Source organism: Sarcophilus harrisii, chromosome 3 (assembly GCF_902635505.1).
Source record: "Sarcophilus harrisii chromosome 3, mSarHar1.11, whole genome shotgun sequence".
Taxonomy (NCBI): domain Eukaryota; kingdom Metazoa; phylum Chordata; class Mammalia; order Dasyuromorphia; family Dasyuridae; genus Sarcophilus; species Sarcophilus harrisii.
This window is the reverse complement of record NC_045428.1, coordinates 31,419,100-31,444,353: the sequence shown is the minus strand read 5'-3', so window position 1 is coordinate 31,444,353 and position 25,254 is coordinate 31,419,100. Positions and strand designations below refer to the sequence as shown.

Genomic DNA, 25,254 nt, shown 5'->3' with positions numbered 1-25,254 from the left:
TTTGCTAATTAGCATATGATCATTCAACTCTTTCTGAGAAGAGCTTTGACAGTCACTTTAGAAAAAGATAAGGGGACATTCTACTGATGCCTGAAAGAAAAGACACTATTATTCTCTGTCTGGAATAGGTGGTGTTTATTTCATTCTTAAGCTCCACTTGTGCAGAAAATTAGACTGATACCATTCCTCCCAGCTCTTTTGTTACAGCATAGTACCACAGAATGTGGAGTGGCCTTCACACTGGTACCCAAGGATTAGTACAAGTATATAATGTTTTACACATGTATATTTTGTGTATAGAAGTGACCTGCATCTTGTGTTGGCATTAATGAAAGCCTGGAGGAGAAAAGGCTCAGGGGGCCAGGGAGAAGAAGAGAAAAGAAATTGTCTTCAGGTTTTGGAAAGGCTGACACATGGACATTACTTAGGTTTGTTCTGCCAGATTCCAGAGGGCAGGACCATGGACAATGGACAAAAGAGGCACATTATGCTTGATATAAGGAAACACTTTCTAAAAAATTAGAACTAACTAATCATCCAATGAGTGCCCTGGGAATTAACAGGTTTCTCTCTCATTAATGAGAGGCTTAAAAATAAAAGCCAAGTGATTAAAGGCTGATTCTTTAGTACAAGGGACTTGTTCAAGTATGGGGTTAGACTAGAAGGCTTGAAGGAGTTTTCCAAGTACTGGGGCAAGGCCAGTCTCTTAAAGTTAGTCATGAAGAAGTTCTCTCTAATAAAAATATGTGACTTTACCAATGCAAATGAAGGATACCCACACAAATACTCACTAGCACTAGCATATTATGGATTGAAGAAATGATTCAAAGAAAAGTTAATGATAAAAAATTTTCCAATTAGACTAAAACATCTTCTAAATTTGTTTACAAGATGAAGAAGCATGGTCTCTACTTTGGGCTCAGTGTTCCTCCTCCTCCTCCTCCTTCTTCTCTTCTTCTTCTTCTTCTTCTTCTTCTTCTTCTTCTTCTTCTTCTTCTTCTTCTTCTACTACTACTACTACTACTACTACTACTACTACTTCTACTTCTACTTCTTCTTTCTTCTTTTTCTTCTTCTTCTCCCCCTCCTTCCATCTTGCTCTTTTTCTTGATTTTAACTGCATGTATATTTGCATAATATATCTTAAAATTATATATTCTTTACCAACATCTTTACTTATGACTGAGAATCAACATTTCAGTGATAGGAGGGAAAAAATTGCTGTGCTAATTACACATACTTGATAAACTACATGATAAAAACTACATCAGAGTTGTACATCACCAGAAGGCATGAAAATGATTTCAATTGTTCTCACTTGAAAGAAATGAAGCACTTTGTTGTTAGTTATTCAAAACACTCTTGTTTCTTCTATACTTATCTTCTTCAATGGTACCATGCTGCCACCACTCAATTTGCATGTACCATTGGGAAAAGACATGTTGAACCACATTGCTGAAAATACCAATTTTATGATGAACTGTCTGGAGAAAATATGGCCAATATCCAGTTGTGGATCAGCAGAATACAATAATCTGAACTGTCCTTGAAACTGTTCATAATAAAATATTATCTGAAGTAGTGAAGACTAGGACACAAAGTCACCAATGCTGGATATCAAAGCTGGCTTAAGTTTCTACACCCTTATGGTTAAAGTCACATGGTCACATCAAGTATCTCCCACCCTAGCAGGTCAGACTCTCCTATGGGTGATATACTGAATAGAAAGCTTTAAAAAAAATGTTGTCTGGACAAGCCACATTCAGACACATTAAGTCTCAGCAAGCCTGCAGCTGTGAATGTCTCCACTTGCACAATCTAACTAGAGGATGCTTTAAAGGTTGATTTAATTGTAGCTTCTGAATCATGTTATTTCCCATGTTTTAAGTTGTTGAACATAAATATACAAGTGTTAGAGTAATTTTGAAAATCTGCAAATGTTTGGGACGAAATCTGCAAGATCTCCATTCCTGCTGGGAATTGACAACAAGATTTAAATAATGTCTGAAGAAAAATACTACCTGACAACAGCAGTGGCCAAATTACCATGGCAAAATGTTTTGAACATTTCACTACCCTTGGAACATGAGTTTACATAAGAGCAAACTATGAGCAAACAGAAAACTGACTATTCATTCTCACTCATTTTTTTTTGTAAGTGGACAAAAAAGAGACCACAGGAAGGTTAGTACTCTTGTGTAGAGAAAATATCCAGAGAATATACATTTTTCCATCATTAGGAGATCTCCCTCCCTGCTTCTTTGCCAATGCACAAATATGTTCAGCAACCTTAAAACAAGCACAAGGCCAAGATACAGATGTTGCCCCTACCACCATCACCAGGGAACCAAAGAGAGAATGATGCTTTATAGAAGTTATATACTCCGCTATGCACCTCTTCCACCATCTCTCAACTCCTTCTTGAGCTTCATTAAATATAAGATATTGCCTAACCTTTCACTTCAGCATATCAGCAAATCATCCTTTGGATATGTTATCTCGTTCTTCCTCTCCAAGCCTTTTTTTCCCCCGTTTTTGGTTTCCACTTTTATACATACCTCCTTTTCTACAAATTTTCTTGCCGGGTTTTCTTGTACATTCCTTGGATATTCTTTTTACTGAAAAATGAATAGAAGACTAGAAAATAACATGGAGCTCCATCACAGACTCTCGGAGCATGCAACACCGCTAGATCACTTAAATCTAAAACTCCTGCGTTTTTGTTTTTTTTGGGTTTTTTTGAGTGCCAAAGGTCACCCATTTCTTGTGCCTGCACATGCAAAATGGAGAAAGGCTGATGCATCTTCCTTGAAGGCGTTGAGTAGGAAATGAGAATTAAGAACCAATTTCTGCCTAAACATACGTGCTATGGGGGAAATGAAACAAGTAGAAAGAGGAGGAAAAAAATAAAACATATGCATACGCACATGAATACACACAAATAAGCCACATGCACACATGGAAAATGCCTTCGTGCCAACAACAGAAAGCCATGCTTGCTACCAGTATACATGAATTAATATTGTTAGAATTTAGAATAAGAATAATATATATTATGTATATATATATTTATTTTTAAAGATGTGGCTGTTTTTTTTTTTCTTTCAGTTAACTCACCATCCTCTGTTGGGACATAGATATTTAAATAGAGGCAGTCTTCACTCTGATCTTGTACGTAGGAGGAAACTACATCCAAATTATTAGTAAACCAAACTGGGAGCATGACTTCTGGCAACCTGCCATCGATAATGTTCTGTGGACAAACAGGAGCAAACTGAGTGGCATTTCTGGTGTCTGACCAAGAAGATGGAGGTTCAGGAGGTTGAAAACGGCGTTCCCCTGTGGGTGGAGCTGCATATGGAACCCCAAGAAACTGAATCACAGGCCCCAGAATTTCATTATTGAGTTCCTTTTTAACCCCTCTTATTTTGCCAAAGTTAGTCGTCACCAATGGGTCAGCATCATCCAACTTTTGTGAAGATACAGCAGAGGCCTGAAGCAAACACCCAAAGATGCAGAGGGCCAGTGTGGCATCCAATCCCCGGAGTACAAGATGTGTCATCCCTGCTTTCCATGCACAGTTCAGCCACATGGATCTTGGCGGGGCCATGGTCCCACATGAGGTGTGAAGTTGACAAGGAAGTAATAGTATTTATAATCCCCTGTGAAAAACGAGACAGATAAAGAAGGAATGTTTCCTCAGGTTTCCAGGAGAACCTGTCAGGATAATTTCAAAAAGCTTTTCAAAGAGCAAGGATCTTCCATTGATTTCACACTTCTTGAGACATCTTTACTTGATGTTCTTTATCAAACCATGTCCCATCAGCCATTGGTGTTCCATTTTCCATAGCAGCAGTACAAGGAGAGAAGCCATTTATTTTGGATTCCCCTCTGATCGATCAAATCCAGTTAGCAGTCAGTTGATAACCTAGAGAAAATGAAAATAAATCATTAATATGTAGAAGCTAATATGGACAGAGTAGTAACTAGTTATTTTACAAGTCACTGAGTGGACATCAGTGGCAACAAAGAATGTGCACATAAATTTCTACAATGGACTATTTCTGGTGCCATTTGATATAAAATGAAATACTGATGAATATACTCTTTATAAATCTTCTAAATTTGTAGAAATTTAAGTAGAAATAGGTTATAGTAAAACATTCTCTAAACTCACAGTTCATAAAATATCTATTGCTAATGATTGAAATTTTATAGATTTCTTTGTTTTAGGTCTCCTCACTCTGCCTAAAGACCTTAACTTAAAAAAGGCCATGGTCTTCCACTGAAATCAGGGCCATGTACAGTCATCCTAATTTATATCTTGCCCCTGGACCAACATGGCACTAGAGGAGACAGAGGGAGAGGTGTTCATGAACAGCTCTCTGTCTCACTTAAATTCTATTCATTTGCATGACATGGCTTCACCTTCCTGATATCATGATCTTCTTTTGGAACAAATAGCAAACAATTCCCACTAATAATCTTGAAAGATTAGGGAAGAAAACTACTAGTAAGTATAGATATGTATAAGATCTCTTGCAAATAACAGAAAAACAAATCCATCCAGGTCTGAGAAACCATTATTCCCATGGAAATGAGCTCCATTAAAGTAATACAACATCAAAGAGCCTGACCTGGCAAAAATGACTTCTGAAGAGTTCAGTCCCTCTTTATCTCAACTTCATAGAATCCTTATCTTCTTTCTTCTGACATACTATATAGCCCTTCCCTGATTCCCCAAATAGTTATGATTCACTGGAAATTATTCTGTATAAGAATCCTAGATGGGAGCTGGAAGGGACCACAAGTGAGAGTCCAACACTTCACGTCACCCTAAGCTCTATTACAGATGAAGCCAACAGAACTAAAGTGACTTGGCCAGGGACATATAGCTATTGAGTGTCTGTGGTAAGATTCAAAACCAAACTTCCTACTTCCAAGTCTAACACTGTAGCCATCATACTTTTATTACTTATCCATAGATAAATAATAAAATCACTATTCACTTACCTTACCCCTAGCCTGCCAGAAAAAATGCATGCTGTATTTTGTCCATGTCTTTCTGTCAACATAACTTAGCACCAAAGTGGTCTGACCATAGAAACCACTTGAAAAAGTTTTATTGAGGGGAAGTTAAATAGTGCAGGCAGTAGATAAAGCACTGCTTCTGAAGTCAGGAGGACCTGAGTTGAAATCCAGCCTCAGGCACTTGACCTTTACTAGCTGTGTGACCATAAACAAGTCAATAAACCACAATTGCTTGAAAGAGAGACACAGAGAGACAGACAGGGAAGAGACAGAGACAAAGAGAGAATCAACAGAGACACAGAGACACAAAGACATAGATAGATGTTTGCAGAGAGAGAAAGACACAAAAAGAGAGAGAGACACACACACTAAGAGATAGAGAGACAGAGAGAGAGAGAGATACACGGAGAGAGACAGAGAGACAAAGAGAAACAGAAGTACAAAGAGAAGAGCTACTAAAACTCAGCTATGCCCCGTACATCATAGATTCTCAATATTTCTTTTGCCAAATTGAGTTTTAGGTGAATATAAAGCTTATTTAAGAATAACAACATTTACTGTTACAACTGCTTAAGAGAATCCCCCTTTGCATGTACACACCAAAGCCTATTCCTTACCCAATTTACATTGTCAAGCAGAGGATAGACTAGGATTTTAGATTCAGAGGCAGAAGGAATCTTATGAGTAACTCAGTAAAATCCCTTCATTTTACAGAAAAGGTCATTGCTCTCTGAAAAGGACCCCTTCCCCCCTCACAAGGTCATAGAACTTTTTTCTTTGGTCCTTTGGTGACCCTATTCCCCACTTTACACTATATTTCCAAGAATGAGAAGTGTCAAAATGGCTGTAAAAAAGAAAAAGATGGAGATGAAAAAATGAAAAAGAGAAATGTAATTCTTAGTATCCATCAATAGCCTTCATGTGCCACAAAAGAGTTGCATTTCTTAGATCCTAGTAAATCCGCAGCTTAAAAATAACATACTGAGTCAAAGTGAATATTTTTTTGAATGCTACATCCTAGTTCTATTTTTCTTTAATACAAAAGATTGCTACACAATAAGTGTAAGGCCTTTCTGGAGAAATCCTACCTAATCGTCCCATCTTTCATATTAATGCTAATCAAACATCTAACACTGTTTACACAGTTCATGTGTTTGAGTGCAACACAGAAGTGTAATACGATTCACAGTATAATCGCCGACTAACTGCAAAATAGCATGTAATTCAGGGAATTTGTCTTTCCTTGTACAAGCAACCTTTTAAAATGCTTACATTGGAAATAATATTGTTGGTTCGTGTTAGTGATGGTTTTATCCTGTCCCGTAATAGAAAGATTTCTGAAGAAATGCTGGGCTAGCAGTCAAGCTGCCCCGCAGTTTGTGTTATTAAAATGGAGATTGTAAAGGCTCCATGGGGCAGTGAGAGATTCGGTCCATGTGTGATGTTCCTTTAGCCTGGAACAATCCATCTTGGGAGATAATAAGGAGAGTGCTGCTGCCGTTCCAGAATTTCCCCATATTCATTTTCATAGTTCGGCTGGCAGGGTACATTAGCATACAAAGATAGGCCGGTGCCCATCTTTGTCTCACCTCAGAGTCCCAGCATTACCTGAAGATCTATCTACACCCCGATATTTCCATTCAGGTGAAAGTTTATTATGGCTTAAGCTTGAGCAGAATTGCAGCTGGCCCTGATATGTCTAAGGTTTCCCTCCCTTAGCCTGTTACTTTTTTAGAGGCAACAACTTGAGCAGATGTTAAGTAGGGAAACTACTGAGCACTTCTGAAATTCTCAGTGATTGATTATGTACTCCCTGCTTCCATTTTAGAGTAGGATTCAGATCTCCTACATGTTCCTTTCTGAGAATGCACAGATCATTTCAATCTTTAGATCTCCAGAGTCAGTAGATGGGCCTAGTAGGCGTTTAATAAATACTTGCTGATTGATTGTATGCCTTATCCGATTGGTACCTCAGTAAATGACAGACATCGTATTCATAAACTTAGCAATCATAAACTTGTACTATTTACCTTCTATAATTGTGTTGAGAAGAATTTTTTTAAATCCTTAAAAAGCTATGGAATATTATCGCTATTATTATTATTTATTATTGCAATTGGATTGCAATACATTAAGACCCACGGCTTCAGTGAGTTTTCACTCACTTTGGCCATTCTGTAAGCAGTGCTGAGAAGCCAAAACTGTATAATGAATTCCCAAATAATTTCTTCTTCCCTATTTCCCTTTAGCCTTCTGAATCAAACATGAAAAGATATTTGGCTAAAATTACATATTGGTATTGACATATGTAGCTATAAAGGCCTTCAAATCTGTTGTCAGCTTACCATTAATACATTTCAGAAGCTCTGACACATTAGCAAGCCAGTCACTTATAAAGGTTTTAAGTTCCTTAGAAGAAAGATACCGCTCAAATATGGCTCACAACTGTCTCAGAAAAAAAAAAAAAAAAAAAAAAAAAAAGCTTATTTAAATACTTTAGCCAAATAACTGGCAAGAAAAAGAGATCTTTTTTTTTCCATTTGCGATCTCACTTTGCAGCCCTATATGAATATTAGGGTGAGAACAGAAGAGGGGAGATTTCAAAAGTCATACTAAGTAATGATTAATTAGATTAGCCTCATTCAGAAGGTCAACCAATTCCCATGGGACTAAGGTAAGAGACAAGACTTTGAAGCTGTCCATTCCAGTAGGTTAAGTGGGCAGTTTTCTAATTAGTTTAACATAGAAGGGATAATGAAAGGGCCTCCTACCTCCAATTGTCTCCTCCACTGACTTTAAATCCCAATTTTAGTGAATCTCAGGCTTAAGTAACAAGTGAGCCTTCATAAAAATAGTTCTCTTATCTTAGAAGAGAAATTAAATCCAACTCTTCAATTAAATAAGCTTTTATTGAGCACCTCTATTTGCTTAGGAGCTATGCATATATTATCTACTTATTGAACTGCATTAAATCTCGTTTTCCAAACAAACTCATGAAGTAATTAAAATCTTGCAATCCAATCCCACAAACATTTATTATCTACTACATATGGCATTAGATGGGCACTAGGAATGTAAAGACAAAGTGACAAACAAAGCTTTCCTTTAAAGTGCATAGAGTATACGGATGGGATACACATAATTTATGTATTAACTTGCTAGTCATGCAGTAAGACCAGAAAGTCATAGGATCTTTAAGCAATAGCCAAGAAAAGGATGAAGGATGAATTCAAAAATGTGGGAAGTCCCAGCCATTAATGTGCGGCTTAGATATATGATACAATGGCCACTGCTGCATTTCACTTTCTCACTGAGAAAACTATGGAGCATCCCAGCCTGATTCCCCATCACAGTTTCTCTTCCCCCTGAATGTTTCTTCCAAAAAGCTTATGGTACAAAGAAAGGAAACTAGGCTTTAAGTTCTTTGAGATGTTCAATCAGTTCTTATTCATCTTCTGATCTCCTCTGGTAGCTAAAATGATACACTGTAGAGTCCAAAGCAGACAATTGTTAAAGGTTGTTGAATGTATGAAAAATGAAGGAAAGAATAAATTAGTGAATATATGAGAAGAGAATACAAAGGGGAGTGGCAACTATACTGTGATCTTAACGCTAAGAACAATCATTTAAAAGAAAAATAAGGAGTACATCGCTAATGTTCAAAGAGTGTACTGGACTACAGTTACACTTCAGTACATACACAGCTAGTAAATACTGTATTATATTGTAGTGCATTGCATTCTTGACAATGGTTGACAATAGTATTTGAGCTCTGCAATACAAGTTAAAATCATCCCACCTGTATGCTTTCCATTTCCTATATACAAATCACTATACAGTTTTCTACTCAATTGCATCAATGGCAACTCCATCATCCAATGGAATGATGACAGGCTCTTTTCTATGGGATAGAAAAGATGATGAAAATGGAACACTGTAAGCATTCTAGATATGTTAGGGATAAAAAACTATAATTAGGGCTTTGCTTCAGTGTATAAACATCAAGGAAGGTAGATTTATTCTCTATAATCTTCTAAGATGTGGTACACAAAATGATCCCATTCCCAAACCTTCCCCATTATCCTATCACCATGTCCTTCCTCTTCTCCAGCATATTCTCTGAGCCACTGTCCCTTGGTTCCACACACAAATAGTCCCAACTATTACTTGCGAAACAACTCGTTCTGATAACTTCAGTTTGTCATAGGCCAAACACATTATTACCAGAAGGAAACCCATCCACACACTATATAACTTTCTTATTTTACAGATAAGGAAACTGAGACCCAGGAAGTTTAAGAGATTTATTGTTAGATTGTTAGATAAGAGATAGATTGTTAGATAAGAGATAGATTGTTAGATGTTCAAAGAAGCTATATTGGATTAAAAAAATTAAATTGGATTGAGGTACTTGCTATTTGTTAAGGTTTTTATAATTTAAAAGGGAAATAAAAACCATTTAGAAAGATTGCAAAGGGAAATAGAAAAAATTTATGGAATATGGTGAATATTACAGGGAGTATTGTTAAAGTTAATTGATGATCCTATAAGTATCCAGATGGAAATGAATTATCCCTCAGTAGCTAAAGATAGATATTCATCTTTGACTAGGATATTCAGCTGCTGCTTTTGTCTGAAAGGGGTCACTTCTGGGTCACAAACATTTCAGCTAAATATAAAGAAGACTTAAATTAGAGCTGTCTGAAATGCTGATAAACTGGAGAAAGTCTACAGAGGGGGCAACCAAGATGGGGCAAGGCCACGAAGTCATGTCATATGACGATTAGCTGAAGAAACCAGGGAGACTTACTCTTAAGAATAAAAAGAACTACCGACTAGTTTGGCTATCTTCAAAGTATTTGAAAGGTTGATGTGTGAAGGGGAAATTAGATGTATTTACTATTTGGCTTTGCGGTAGAATCTGGAACAATGTTAGAAGATTCAAAGAGATCGGTTTAGGTGATACAGACTTATGCATAAGTAGAATGGGTTGTCTACCAAGAGTTATAGGATTATATGTCATCCACATCATCAAAGGTGATGGATAGGGAAAAGGATCTACATGTGCAAAAATGTTTATAGCCACTTTTTTATGGTAGTGAGAAAGTGGAAATTGAGTGAATGTCCATCAGTTGGAGAATAGCTGAATAAGTTATGAATTATTACTCTATAAGAAAAGACAAGCAAGCTGATTTCAGAAAAGCTTGGAAACATGTGAACTGATGTGAGTGTAGTGAGTAGCACCAGAGAACATCATACATAGTAACAGCAAAATTATGTAATGATCAGCTATAACAGACTTAGCTCTTCTCAACACTGCAGTGATTCAAGATGGTTCCAATAGTCTTGGGCTGGAAAATGCCATCCGCATCCACCAGGAAAACTATGGAGACTGAATGTGGATTGAAGCATGCTATTTTCACCTTTTTTTGTTTGCTTTTTCTTACTCATGTTTTCCCCTTTTGTCTGATTTTTCTTTCACAACATGAAAAATATGGAAACATGTTTAAAGTGATCGTATGTCTATAGCCTATACCAGACTGGTTGCTATCTTGGGGAGGAGGGAGGAGAGAGGAAGCAAGAAAAAAAAATTGGAACTCAAAATCTCACAAAAATATATGTTGAAAACTAGCTATTCATATAACTAGAAAAATGAACTGAGTGGGGAGGAATAGTCATGGATAACCATTTGCTGGGAATATTACAGAGGAAGGGATTTTCCTCAGGTTTCAGTTGAATTACTGGGCTATTTGATTCATTCTATTATTGATTCTATGAATGTGTATTAGGTTTTTCACTTTTGAAACTCCCCATAACTAGAAATGTCCAAAAAAAGGATAGAAAACATGTTTATAAAACATTATTTTAAAGCAGGGTTCTTAAACAGGTATCTATGAACCGGTTCCTTTCTTAAATTCATATTTCAATATAACTGGTTTCTTTGTAATACTACATATTCTATATTATGTCCATAATAATGTTATTCTAAGAAGCCCATAGGTTTCACTACATAATGCCAATTGTCTAAGACATGAACAAAAGTTATAAATCCCAGTTAGAATACCATTTGTTGATATTTTAGAGAAGTCACATAAGTCATGAGACTGTACAAGATGACCTTATATTTGAGACACTTTGATTCTCTTAGCTTAATTAGTCATTAGAAGCTAGAGTAACTAGTGATGGAAAATGAACGGTAGAATTTTTGTTTTAGTAAATTGCCAGTTTAAAGTAAGAGTTGAATAATCTTTCTTTATTTTATTTGTGATTTATCTACACTTATTTTTCCATTGATTCAATTCCCTGTTGTATTCACAGATGAATAAAGCTCCTAAGTATGGGCAGACATAGGTGAGTCATCACCTACAACACTGTGATTTCAGATGCATCAACATGTCTTGAAGTCCTCCTCGTAGACCAAAAAGGACAGAATTTGCAGGACCCACAGGGAAACCTAAAATGATTGTCCACAAATCAATCATATGAACCCTGATTTCCTAAGAATAAAAACAAAAGGTTAGTCTGTCAAACTATTCTCTGGAACTAATTTTATCCTGAATGTTTTCTCAAATGACTTATGTGATTCAGCAAGTAGAGGTTGAAATATTTTCTCTGATACTTATGATCTCTCAAACCTCTCCAAATTAAGAATTGTGCTTGAGACAATATAGCCCTATTCCCAGTCTAAGATACCTAGAAATTAGTACCTGCAACCAACACATTGACTTAGGAAACCACAAATAACATGATCTGTGTTGTATAGTTTTTTATAAAAAAAAAACATTTCCTACATGTAAATCTGATTCAGTGCACACTGGGGAGTTTTTTGGACCATTTAATCAGAGGACTTCAAGTTTGATACTCTTGATCTACAATACCAACAACCTTAACGATAATGAAAACTCAAAGGACTTAAACCATAAGAGGTTAATCCTTATGTCCTACCTTGGTTACCCTGAACTCCCTTTCCCATCACTTGGGCTACATAGACCGGCCCAAAAACTGTAATACAATTCAATTCTGCCTCATTTCCTCTCCTTTGTGTCTCACAAAATTAAAAGGTAAAATTTTGCTCTGTCACGGGCTAACAAAGCAACACTCTGTGCTATAATAGTGTTCAATCAAAGAATTGAAGACCAGAGGGAATGTGGACAGGACACCAGTATATATGGTACTTTACTAGGCCTGAGGGAAAAGGGACTGGCATGTAGCTAAAGCCAAGGTTGTCTGCCCAGAAGTCAGTTGGAGCAGGAACCAAGGCCAGTTCCCCAGAATAGAGTAGGCTAAGACAACTTTGAGGTTCAACCAATGTAAAAGGGGAAAGAATGAGAAAGTGATTTGCAAAACATCTTTAGACACCAAGGGAAAAATCAAATGATAAGCTCCTTACTAGCTAGGAATGGGTTCAGTTTATCTTGTTTATGTCTTGTCCACAGAAGCATCTTGGAAAAACAGACAAGGTTCTGTATTTCATTTCAAGAAGACTGTAGTTCAAGTCATACCTCCACCATGTAATATTTGTGAGACAAGGGAAATTACCTAGCCTTTCAGTAACCTGGACAAACTCTCAAAGATATTAATTTACTGACAAGTTGCTGATCTGCATTAGTAGAAGGGGTTTCCACAATATGCTTTCTCCAGATAGATGATTAAGTATATTGTCTCACCTTTATCATTGTCTTCTAGGAGTCTAGCACAACGCTTAACACACATATAATAGGTGTTTAATCAATATTTGAATTTTACTGTTAAATTATAATTTAGACTACTGAAGTTAATCACAGGAGAGAAAAAGAATTAAAGAATTTTCAACTCAGTCATGGAAAATAGTTTCAATAGCAAGTGGTAAATATTTAAGAACATGTGTTTGGGTTTTTTAAAGTTAATTGGTAATTATTTAGATGAAAATGTATCATCACTCAAGATCTCAAGATGGGCTTTTGAGTTGAACTGACTCAATAACATACAATGTACACAATAATATACAAATGTTGTTTTTTCCCAAAAAGGAATTACAAATGAGCCATAAACTACTGTCTCCAGAATCTATTTAATCATATCTGCAAAACAGCTGTTATACACCCTGAGTTTATATTATATATTTCAGAAATATACAAAAGAAAAAAGTTTGATCTTTAAGAGCTTAAAGAAAACTTAGGATCTTATATATAACACTTTCTCTTTACAGGTGAGGCAACCATGTCCTAGAAAAGTTAAGTAACCTCACCAATATAACATAGTAGGAAGAAGTCACATTGTCTAGCTATCTTGTTTTATAAATGGAAAAACAGAGACCCTACTTGGAGATCTAAAGAGATCTGCATAGGTAATAAATAACAGAAACAGTGTTGAAGTCCATCTTCTCTGAGTCCATCTATAATGTCTTTCCTGTATGGTACGTATATGATGAGCACATCACATGGACTCCTTGAGAAGAGTGGGAAAAATGTAGTTCTAGCACTGTCTTTAAGAAAAGCCCTCATCATATTTTTATTGTCCCTTATCAGAGAAACCAGCTATATTTTGGAAAGGATTGTTTCAAGTTTGTCAACCCTCAGTCCATGTCAGAATGAGTCAATTCTGACACAAGAGCTGACTGGTAAGAAATGAGAGAGCCATTAAAATGTTCTTTCAGGTATAGTTAGGAGGACACTTTCTAGCTGGGTGATTCTGAAAGAGTCACCTAACTATGATTGCCCCCAAAAGAATAAAAAATAAAACCTTTCAGTCCCACACTTTTGTAGATAATGCAAAAAGTTATTTTATTAAAAAAAAATAACACTTGACTAGAGACTAACCAATTCTTCTCATAAGGATTTCACCACACCCCTAAAGGTTCCTAATTACTCCTACTGTAGCTTAGATCTTAATAATTGACCAAAGGTATGATGGGGAGAGACATGCTTGTTAAATTCCCAGGATCCCCCAGCTAGTCAATTCTTTTCTTTTTATCTTCAGTTAACTGTGTCACCAAATCAACACCATAATCTTTATGGACCATGTGTCTAGCAAAGAAGAGATGAACAATTCCCACCAAACACTAAGCAAGTACTAACAGTTTGATGGATCATAAAATCCATCATTCATGCCTCTAGATGGTTGGATACAAAGTACAGAATTTGTAAGTCAGAAGGAAACAAATGTCATGCTATATAACCCAAAGTACAATCTTTGTTTACTTTTGACTATTATTTTGAAAATGTCATTTGTAATTAACCTAATTAATCCAGTTTTCTTCAGAGTGAAATATGAGCTTAATATATTTCGTAGTAAATTATAACATCCCAAATATTCACTGCTCCATATTATAAGTCCCTAAAGAATAATTTACCAAACTTAAACTAATAAGAATCCATATTAAAAGCCTTTAAAATATTGATTTCAATCTTCATTTTCCCTCTTTGATTTTGATATATTTTTGTATAAAGTAGTTTTTAGACCAGATTTAAAAGGAACTTATTCATCATTTTACATAGTAGGAAACTGAGGCTCCCAAGAATATAATGAAATATTCACTGTACCATATTATAAGTTTCTAATGAATAATTTACCAAACTTAAATTAATAAGAATCCATATTAAAAAGCCTTTAAAAGATTTATTTCATTCTTCATTTTCCATCTTTGATTTTGATATATTTATTCATACCTTTACATATGGGGAAACTGAGCTCCCAAGAATATCATGAAAGTAAAACAGCAAGGATCTGGAGCTAAGTCCTCTATCTCCCATTCCTCTATTCTTTTTTATGCCACATCATCTCTATATTTCACTTTCTTCCTTATAGCTCCTTCCAGGTACCATATTATTTGGCCAATCCAATTAAAAATAAATCAAATTATAGGATTATTCAGATTTAGAGGATTTAATGGGCTTTAGAGATTGCCTAATTATTTTCAGACTATTTTATAGCTCAGGAAACTGAGTCCCATGAAGGACCCATGACTTATATAAAGTGGCAATAATATAGTATAGTAGAAAGTAGAAAGCATCTGAGAATTAACATTAGGAAGTTCTGAGTTATAATGTAGCTTCTGATTCTTACTAGCTGAACAAGTAACTTAACTTTCCTCCTAATTTGAAAAATGGTAATAATAATATCTACAGGACCAAACTCAAAGGGATGTAGTAAAGCTCAAATTAGATTTTTAATGTAAAGTGTTACACAAATTTTAAAGTGCTACATAAATGTCAATCCTTATTAGTAGTAATATCTAGGTCCCCACAAAATGTATATCTCTTAGCTACTCATCCAGGACTTTTTTCTCTAAAACAGTTAACTTTCCTAATGTACTTTTAAAAGAGCAAAATCAGTTATTTTGCAGTTATGCAAACAGCTACCAAGTATTATGGCTACTTGGTGAAAAGCCCACGACAGTATTATTACATTAGAGTCAGCATTACATACCAAAACATGTGTTTACATAGAAGTACATAGATATGTCTATATTTATATAGAATATACACATACATAAATATATATATATATGCAAACACATATGTGTGTCTACTGTTGGAGAGAGATAACAAGGGAAAAGGTAAAAAAAGAGGAAAAAGAAGAGAGAAAAGATAGACATAGATAGATATATGATCACATGGATGGACAGAGATAAGATGATAAATAATTCAATGGATAGCATGAGACAATACATTTAAAAAACTATATAAATATTAGCTATAATTATTTTAATTAATTCAATTCAGAAAGCTTTTATTATTGAGAGCCTACCACATACCAGGCACTGTGTGAACTGCTGAAATATGAGGAGAAAATGAAACACTCCCTTATTTGAGAAACTTAGAAGTGAAACAGCACATACACAAACTAATAAGTCAAAACAAACAAATTTACAAAATAAAAATTAATGAGAAATTTTGGTAGGTAATGATGGAGAGCAAAGACAACTGAGAGCATCGGGGAAGGCTTCCTATAGGAGATGTCAGATGTTATGACCATGCTGTGATAGAAACTAGAGGTTCTATGAGACAGAGCGAGAAAGGAGAGCATTCTAAGAATGGAGCCACGCAAAAGTCAAGGTGACCTATTATAATGAAGAATGGCTTTAGAACTCTGGATTCAAATCTCAATTGCTGGAAGCTTCACACAAATTTGCTCGCTTAGTGATTCTAAGCATTGTCATCTGTGGGATTGCAGGCAGTTCCCACATGAAGTTAATTACAGCTCTTTGACTTATTGGCATATGGATTTCAATGGGATAAAAGCTTCATTGGAGAACCAGGTTCAGAACTGGAGGTGATGAAAAAGTTAAAGGAGGCACTATCTCCATCAAATTGAAGCCAGATGTACTAACACATCACAGAAAAACTATTAATATAGGCACTGGAGCAGATAGCCCAATAAGAAAAAAAAATCATGAAATGGTGATTTTTTTTAATCTAAAAGAAAAAAAATGGATAGATAACTCTGTTACTTGTGTATAAAGTGTTGGACAGCTAAGTAACACAGATTTAAATTTTAAATGACAGATGCATTGGTTTGGAACATCATGGGCACTGAAGGTAACCTATATTCTTTTCAGCAGCTCATAGTTAACTATTAAATGGCAATGGTATTGGGTCAAAAATTTAGTTACAAATGTCGGTAAACATTGGATAGTAGATTATCACTTTTCCCAAAGGAAATACCGTCCCTCGAGAGCTAAAGGGGAAATTCTATTGATAGAAGTCAAGTGTGCACAAGCCTGAAACCCCAATTGAATTCAACAAGCATTCATCAAGTAATTAATTTGCACAAAATATTATAATAGGAGGAGAAGAATAAGAACAAGAAGGAAGAAGGGGAGAAAAAAGAGGAGGAGGAAAAAAATGAAGAGGAGGAAAAATAGGAGGAGGAGGAGGAGAAAGAAGAGGAGGATGAGGAGCAGGAGGAAGAGGAGAAGGAGGAAGAGGAGGAGGAGGAGGAGGAAGAGGAAGAGGAAGAAGAAGAAAAATACAATTCTTGCCTTCAAAAGTTGACTTCTTTTTGGGGCAAATAGTATGTACACAAGGAAAACTTTAATGGGGGTATTAGAAACATCACAAACAGATTTAGAGCTGGTAGTCTGGTCCCTTAATTTTACAGATTAATACTGAGAGGCTAAGTGACTGGAGATGTGGACTCTGGACCCCAGGTCCAAAGACTAATAGAAACAATCTCTCCACTGTAACACATAGGATTTTAGAAAGATTTGAAGAATGGCAAAATATTTTCATCTGTAAAATAATGGATGATTTCTAGGAAAAGGTGACATTCATTTTGAGCCTTGAAGGAACTTTGTTTATAGATCTTTTAAAAAATACTTCCAAACTACTATAGTTTGTGATAATTCAATATCTTTAGAATATCACTATGCATTTCCCCTTTAATCCTTAACCAGCCTATAGTATAGTATACCTGAAGTCATGAACAACTGAGTTCAAAGTAGCCCTCAAGCTCTTACTGACTTTATGACCCTACACAAAATCACTTAACAAGGATCTGCCTCAGTTTCCTCATTTGTAAAATTGAAATAATAATAGCACCTATCACTTGGGGCTATTGTGAATATAAATGGAATAATATCTGTAAAGGGTTTTGCAGACCATAAAATACTCTATGTGCTAGGTATTATTTTTCAGTAAGGGAATGGAATAATCTGATTTGCTTGTAGGAAGCATAATATCCTTAGAAAGAATGAAGATTAAAGTCAATTGCTTCTAAGTATCCTAGAATTTAGTATTGTGAAGACAAAACATCTCAATGATTAAATGATTTCTTTTGTACTTTTGTTTGGATTCTTTTCTATTGAAATAAATCATTCTTTAAGAATAAGAAATAAATTGTTCTTTTTCTTGTGCAGCATGATAAATGTAGAAATATGTGTAGAAGAATTATACATGTTTAATACATCCTGGGTTGCTTGCTATCTAGGGGAAGGGGGAGGGAGAAGAGAGGGGAAAAATTTGGAATACAAAGTTTTGCAAGAATGAATGTTGAAAACTTGTTGCATGTATTTTGAAAATAAAAAAGCTATTTTGGAGAGTAGTTTGGAACTATGCTCAAAAAGTTATCAAACTGTGCATACCCTTTGATCCAGCAGTGTTACTACTGGGATTATATCCCAAAGAGATTATAAAGAAGGGAAAGGGACCTGTATGTGCACGAATGTTTGTGGCAGCCCTTTTTGTAGTGGCTAGAAACTGGAAACTGAATGGATGTCCATCAGTTGGAGAATGGCTGAATAAATTGTGGTATATGAATATTATGGAATATTACTGTTCTGTAAGAAATGACCAACAGGATGATTTCAGAAAGGCCTGGAGAGACTTACACGAACTGATGCTGAGTGAAATGAGCAGGATCAGGAGATCATTATATACTTCAACAACAATACTATATGATGACCAGTTCTGATGGACCAGGCCATCCTCAGCAACAAGATCAACCAAATCATTTCTAATGGAGCAGTAATGAACTGAACTAGCTATGCCCAGAAAAAGAACTCTGGGAGATGACTAAAAACCATTACATTGAATTCCCAATCCCTATATTTATGCACACCTGCATTTTTGATTTCCTTCACAAGCTAATTGTACAATATTTCAGAGTCTGATTCTTTTTGTACAGCAAAATAACAGTTTGGTCATGTATACTTATTGTGTATCTAATTTATATTTTAATATATTTAACATCTACTGGTCATCCTGCCATCTAGGGGATGGGGTGGGGGGGTAAGAGGTGAAAAATTGGAACAAGAGGTTTGGCAATTGTTAATGCTGTAAAGTTACCCATGTATATATCCTGTAAATAAAAGGCTATTAGATAAAAAAAAAAAAAAGAAAATAAAAAAGCTTTTGTTTAAAAAGTAATAAATCACCCCCCCAAAGCTCTGAGTATAGAGACTTATAAAGTTACATATTTGGTAAATAAATTGGAAAAATGTTAAAGATAATAAAAATAAGACTGTTTTATGATTAATTGAAATACCCACATGGTGAAAAAATATTAATTGTAGTAATAATAACAAAATTATAGATATGAGATAGCACAGTAATAATAGTTTAAAATAATAATAATTGAAAATGTGAGGAGATAGTAATATTAATTTACAGTCATGTAGAAACAATATATAATGGAAATATGCCATCTTTTATAAAAGACTATATGAAGAAGTACAAAGAGTACTATCTCATGAATCAAAGGAGATAAGTTCAAATTCTGTCCCTGATACCACCTATGTGACCCTGAACTAACCACTTAATTTCTGTGGTCCTCAGTTTCCTGATTTGTTAAATACGGGGACTTGACTAGGTGATCCCTGAGGTCCCTTCGAGAACTATAACTTTGATTTCTTGCACTGCAAATACAAAATCCAAAATATACTTGAGGATAAAACAAATCATCACAAACCAGGGTACCATCATAGACAAAACAATTGTTTATAATCACCTGGGCATACATTGAATCATAGAAATATAAAAATCAAGTTTGAGATAGATGTCATCCCCAAATTACATGGGATGAAAAGCTGTCAAATTATAGAGACCTAGCAGAAGAGATCAAAACAATGAGGGAACAAAATTACAAAGAGAGAGAGAGAGAGAGAGAGAGAGAGAGAGAGAGAGAGAGAGAGATCTGATTATCTTCTCTGCTACTAAAATTGTCCCAAAGCATCATGACTAAGATTTAAAGTATGGTGCTTTATGATTTGCAAAGTATTTTACAAAAATTATCTAATTTATTCCTCACAGCAATCTGTGAAGTGCTATTCCCATTTTACTATTGAGGAAACTGAAGCAAATTGGGGGGTGGTGGATATTTTGTTTTGGAAAGGGTGTTTGAGTTTGAGAGTTTCTGGTGATTTCCCCAAAGTTTAATACATAGCCAAAAACGTAACCAGTACATATTTGAGGCCAGATTTGCTGGACTTCAAGTTCAGCCCTCTCTCCACTGTGTCCATACTTTTACCTAATTACACCAGAAATTATTTAATTTATCTGCAAAATAATCCACTTAGATATATATATATATATATGGAACTCATGTATTATATATTACATATATAAATATAAATTATATATATAAATTAATAATGAGACAGAAATTTGTCCCCAATCTCTTTTTATCTCAATTTTATTTTATAAAAGATGTGAAGAATAAGGACAACTATTGCTACTACTCACATTGATGGACAGCTTTCAGGTTTGCAAGGTACTTGAAATATACATCATTTAATTTTTAAAAGAAAAATGTAGGTTTTTAGCATCCGTACTTTACAGATGAAAAAACTGAGCCCTAGAAATTTGAAGTCAAGTTGACTATGGCCAAACAAGTAAATGATGAAGATGATTTAAACCTGAATCCAACCCCAGATCTCCTTCCACTATCCCCTGTAATGGAGGAAAGGAAGGAGAAAGGAATCCCACAGAAAGACAGTATTAAGTACTCCATAATATATTACAAGATGGTGGAAAACACTTGCTCATCGGAGAAGGAAAAGTAAGAAAGGACAATTGCTTCAAGAAACGCAGAGGGCTTTAGACACATGACTTCTGAGGCTTTTTCCTACCCTCAAAGATTATGACCTTAGGAAATTTCAGCTGCTCAAGCTTAAAAGTGCACTAACCCTCTTTTTAAAAAAGAGAGGGCGGCAGAGAGGAAAAGAAGGAGAGAGAGAGAGAGAGAGAGAGAGAGAGAGAGAGAGAGAGAGAGAGAGAGAGAGAAGGGGGGGGGTTGGAACAAACCACAAAACTTTGAAAAAGAGTTTTCATAACACTGAGAAAATAGAGACACTTTGAAACTGATATTCCCAAATGAATTTATGCTGCCTCCTTCTGGATCCCCAACTTGTGAACCTCAGGAAGTGATTTTAGCATCAGCCCAGTGTACTTCCCCCGTCTTGTGATGTATCACAGTGGAGCCTGATTTTACAGCTGTAGCTGTAACTTCCCTTTACTTTGCTCCAAAATGAATTTCATGCTTAACTTGTTTTTCTTAATTAAACTTCCTTTCCCAGCCCCTAATATGGGTATTATTAAAACTCATTAGTCCCATTCACGCTGGCCTGTCACTTTTGGGCTCCACATTCATACATTGAAGGGCTCCATAGCTATATATAGGGCGAAGATTAAATAATAAATATGAGGACTTGAGCGGTTTACGAGTGTCAGGATGAGAAAGGGGCTGCAAGGCCCATAAGGTTTCTCACAAAGAAAGGCATTGGGGCTAAAGCAAAGATGCTGACACATCTCTGATCCATAAAGGCTGCAGTAATAGCAGCAATAAAGGTACAGGGCCATTGACTGAGAATTTCCCTCACATGCAATGGAAACAGGCAGTGGAGAGCTCCTATTTACTGTTGGATAAAAAGGGAGCTGTGTAGGAATTCCTCAAAAGTTTGATGTAGAATCATTTCAAATGCCCCAAGTGATTTGCTAATTTTTTCCTACAGTACACAGGAATGTATCCTCCTCCTTTCCATGAAGTTCATTCTAAGGAAGGCTAAATCCCATGAAATGTCTAGGTGCATTATCATAAAGCCTTTGATAGACCCTGTTGGCAACATCAACGGACTCCACCAATGACAGAAAAACAGGGACTCATTTATCCAATTTCCTTGCAGATATTTGAAGATGCCACTAGGATATCTGAATGTGGGACATCCTGGAATATTATATTTCATGTGAAATGAATTGAAAAAAGTTAACTTAGAAGATTAACTTTCTAACTTCTACTGTCTGACCTAAAATCTCTAATTCTTAAATTTTATAGCATATTAGTAAGTAATAATAACACAAGTTAAAAATTATGGAGAGATCCTAAAATTAGCAAGACTTAAAATTGACAAGATTTGAATTCAGATCCTACTTCAGACATCATTATCTGTGTGGCCCTAGATAATTCCTTTTAGTTCTCTGATCCTTGTTTTCCTCAATTATAAATGTGATGCATAATAGAAATTATGTCCCATCCCCCAGGATTCTTGAGAAAAGTAAATGGTTTAATTCATACAAAGAATTTTATAAGCCTCAAGGTAAAATTATTATAATTATTATTATATTGTTGGATCATTTATGTCTGACTCTTTGTGATGCCTTTTAGGGATTTTTTTTTTTGGCAAAGATAATATAGTATTTTTCTTCATTTCTTTCTCTACCTCATTTTACAGTTGAGGAAACTGAGGCAAACAGGATTTACTGACTTGTCCAGGGTCACACAATTAGAAACAATCTGAGGCTGAATTTGAAATCACTATGAAGAATCTTCCTGATTCTAGGCTAAGTGCTCTACCCACTCCCCCACCTAGCTATACTATTTTTTATAATTAAGAAGATTCAAAATTCCAACACAACTTCACATAAGGCACTGGATTTAGTATCAGGAACATTTAGCAAGGTTCCAAACTTTTTCAGACATTTCCTAACTGTGTGATTGGGTCAAGTCTATTACCCGTCTGTCACTGTGTGTGTGCACATGTATGTGTGTGTGATATTTCACTTAATGTAAAACAAAAGGAATAGAAGTATGAAAGGATAGACTTGATTCTGATTCCTATTATATATGAGATACTGTGGAAGTCATCTAAAGTCTCAGCACCTCAGTCAACTGTTTCAATCTATATATAATGCAAAGTGAAATGGTCCTCAGGTCACAGAACCTGGGTTCTTATTCCTTATTTTTATTCTTGTGTTATCTTGGGTAAGCAACTCTCTTTGGACCTCCCCATCCAAAACTCTACAATGAAGAGATTGGAGTAGTTGGCTTCTTTGGTCCATTCTACCTCTAGATCCATGAACCTATAAATCTGTGAACAGTTTCTTTTTCATTAAATATTTTAAAAGTATAATTTAAAATTTTAACCTTTTTTAAATTTTGGGTTTAAAATTTTCTCCTTCCCTCCTACTCTACCCCTTGAGAAGACAAGCAATGACATTGATAATACATGCAAAGTCTCCTGAAACATATTTCCATATTAGACACGATACAAAAGAACACACATACATACACACAAACACACACACATACAAACAATAGGAAAGGGAAAAAAGTCTGCTTTGCTCTCAAAGTCCACTAGTTCTTGCTTTGCAAGTAGACAGCAATTTTTATCGTGGATTGTTTGGAATTACTATAAACATTTCAATCTGTATTAATGGAGGTAATTTCTATACTGGGAGTTCCCCAAATTAATAACATCACAGGCAGAGTATGTAGGGAAAGCTTAGCGGTGATTGGACAGCTCAAATGTCCCACACAGTTTTGCAACAGAAAAGAGCATCACTTACAAAGTTAGAGTCAGGAAAAGGGAGAGCATCAGGACCCATTGAAGGGAAAAGGGCAAAACTGACTGAGCCTTGACAAGTTTCACAAGAATCTCTGGAGTAGTAATAACCTGCTCAGGAGCCAATGTCATTTCTTTTCACTAACATTATAAAATGTGTCTTTAATTTCAGTGCTCAGTGAGGCTTTTCCTTGCCATTGCTTTTTTTTTTTTTAATCCACAACCTATAGAATATCTCAGAAATAAAAGCAGAACATTGTGTCTCTCAGTGTGTATGTGTGTCTGTGTGTGTTTGCACGTGTGAAAAGTACCATCCAAACACAAGTACATTCTATCTTTGTCATAGATATTAAATAAAACAAACTTTTTCAGGATTCCAATCAAGTCTTTGAGTAACTTTGACACTGTCTGCTCAGTTGCTTCGGGACACGGAAATAACTGGTTTATTATTATCACTTTTAATCCTTCTGATAAATTGTTTTCAAATCCTGATTTTTTTTTTTCAAAAGCTGATAGGAAATTTTAACTATCACTTCCAAAGAACTGCCCCCATCATGAACAAAGATTAATTTGAATATGTGAATTATAATATGGAAACATTGTTTTCAAAACTGGGAAAAAATTAATATACCAAGTAGCCATTTCCATGATGCTACAGAATAGCCCTGAATCTTATTCTTTGTATTCTATTCCCTTTTATACGCTGGAAAACGCAAGTAAAAAGTTAATAGCCTTCCCCCTTGACAACAATCAGTATTACTTAACCACTGCAAATGCATCTTTCAGCTGGTCCTCTGATTTCAACAATCCTATGGCACATGCTGGCATATGAATCAGTGATTATGAAATATGCAAATTCATTTAAAAATTAGCCCTTTCCCCACATTGAAATCCTCCAGTTACTTTCACATCCATTTACAAGCCTCCTCCACCTCCTCCTCCTCCTCCCTTCCTGTCTTGAAATCACCATCTTTAAAAGACTGCCTCACCTCCAACAAAATAGTCCCAAGCATGTCCACTTGGACCAGGGTGCTGAATATGAACAGCCGTATTCTCTGCAAGCCCGAACAGTGGAAATTCTGAATGACCTGCCATCTAACCTCTTTATTCATCTGTCTCAGAGAGCCTTGTCACTGGCCTTCTCTGTACTCTGTGCTAGCTGCCTTCTGTGTTTCAGTTAAACTGCTGGAAGGAGATGTTAAGTGTTACTGGTTAGTGCAGTTAGTAGGCTTGGGTATGCTAGGGCACATCATTGCCTCTCTGCTAGTTACACTCTGCATGTAATCCACGTGACAGCCAGCTCGGTGGAATAAAGACAATGCATGTCCTCTCAGATACCTATTTAGGGAGAAAAATGTTTCTTAAGATTCTTTCTTTCTATTGCTATCATTTTATCGAGTCTCTAAAATCTTAAAAAGCAAGAAAATTGTAACTTGTTCCACCTGAATAGCTCTTGTCAGTCTGCTTTGCTTTTTTTTTTCCTTTAAAAAATAAGAGGGGGGAGAGAAAGAGGAAAAAAAAAAACAAAAAAAAAAAGAAGAAAGAAAAAGAAAAATCTGACTTGGTGAAATCTGCTTTTTTCAGAACTGGAAGAGGCTTGGAAAAATCTACCAGGAAAGTTTGGGGAACCCAACCATAGCGCTCCTCCGATCTATGCTCAAATTGTACAAAACATTTGCCATGTCCTGAGGAAGCAATCCCACATGAAAGATTTTGAAATGACGTTGATAAGTGGGCTTTCACGGCACATACAGGAGAGTGTAGCTCCCTTGAGTGCTCAGACCATGTAGGCATCTATGTATATGTGGTAGGCAGGAAGTCCTGAATAATATTTGCTATTTCTCTTTAGAAAAAGTACTAACCACTCCAAGTCTGATCTTTCATGTTTGCAAAATACCCCTAACTCCATTTCTTCTTTGTGCTTTTTCCTATCTGAGAGATCAACGTTAAATTAGCCCTTTTCAAGG

General features: G+C 35.7%; 1 protein-coding gene across 5 annotated transcripts in view; it reads right to left on the bottom strand.

Annotated features, from left to right (window-relative positions):
* Positions 1-25,254, bottom strand: part of NLGN1 (neuroligin 1) — a 1,046,258-nt gene that overhangs the window by 799,091 nt on the left and 221,913 nt on the right. For 3 of the 5 annotated variants that reach the window (XM_031963603.1, XM_031963604.1, XM_031963602.1), the window contains exons 2-3: positions 3,118-3,928; positions 2,559-2,618 (exon numbers count right to left, since the gene is read on the bottom strand). In XM_031963603.1, the coding sequence (XP_031819463.1) occupies positions 2,559-2,618; positions 3,118-3,610 (553 nt within the window). In that variant the 5' untranslated portion in view covers positions 3,611-3,928. The remainder of the gene's footprint in view (positions 1-2,558; positions 2,619-3,117; positions 3,929-25,254) is intronic. The other 2 variants (XM_031963606.1, XM_031963605.1) reach the window with 1 other exon arrangement.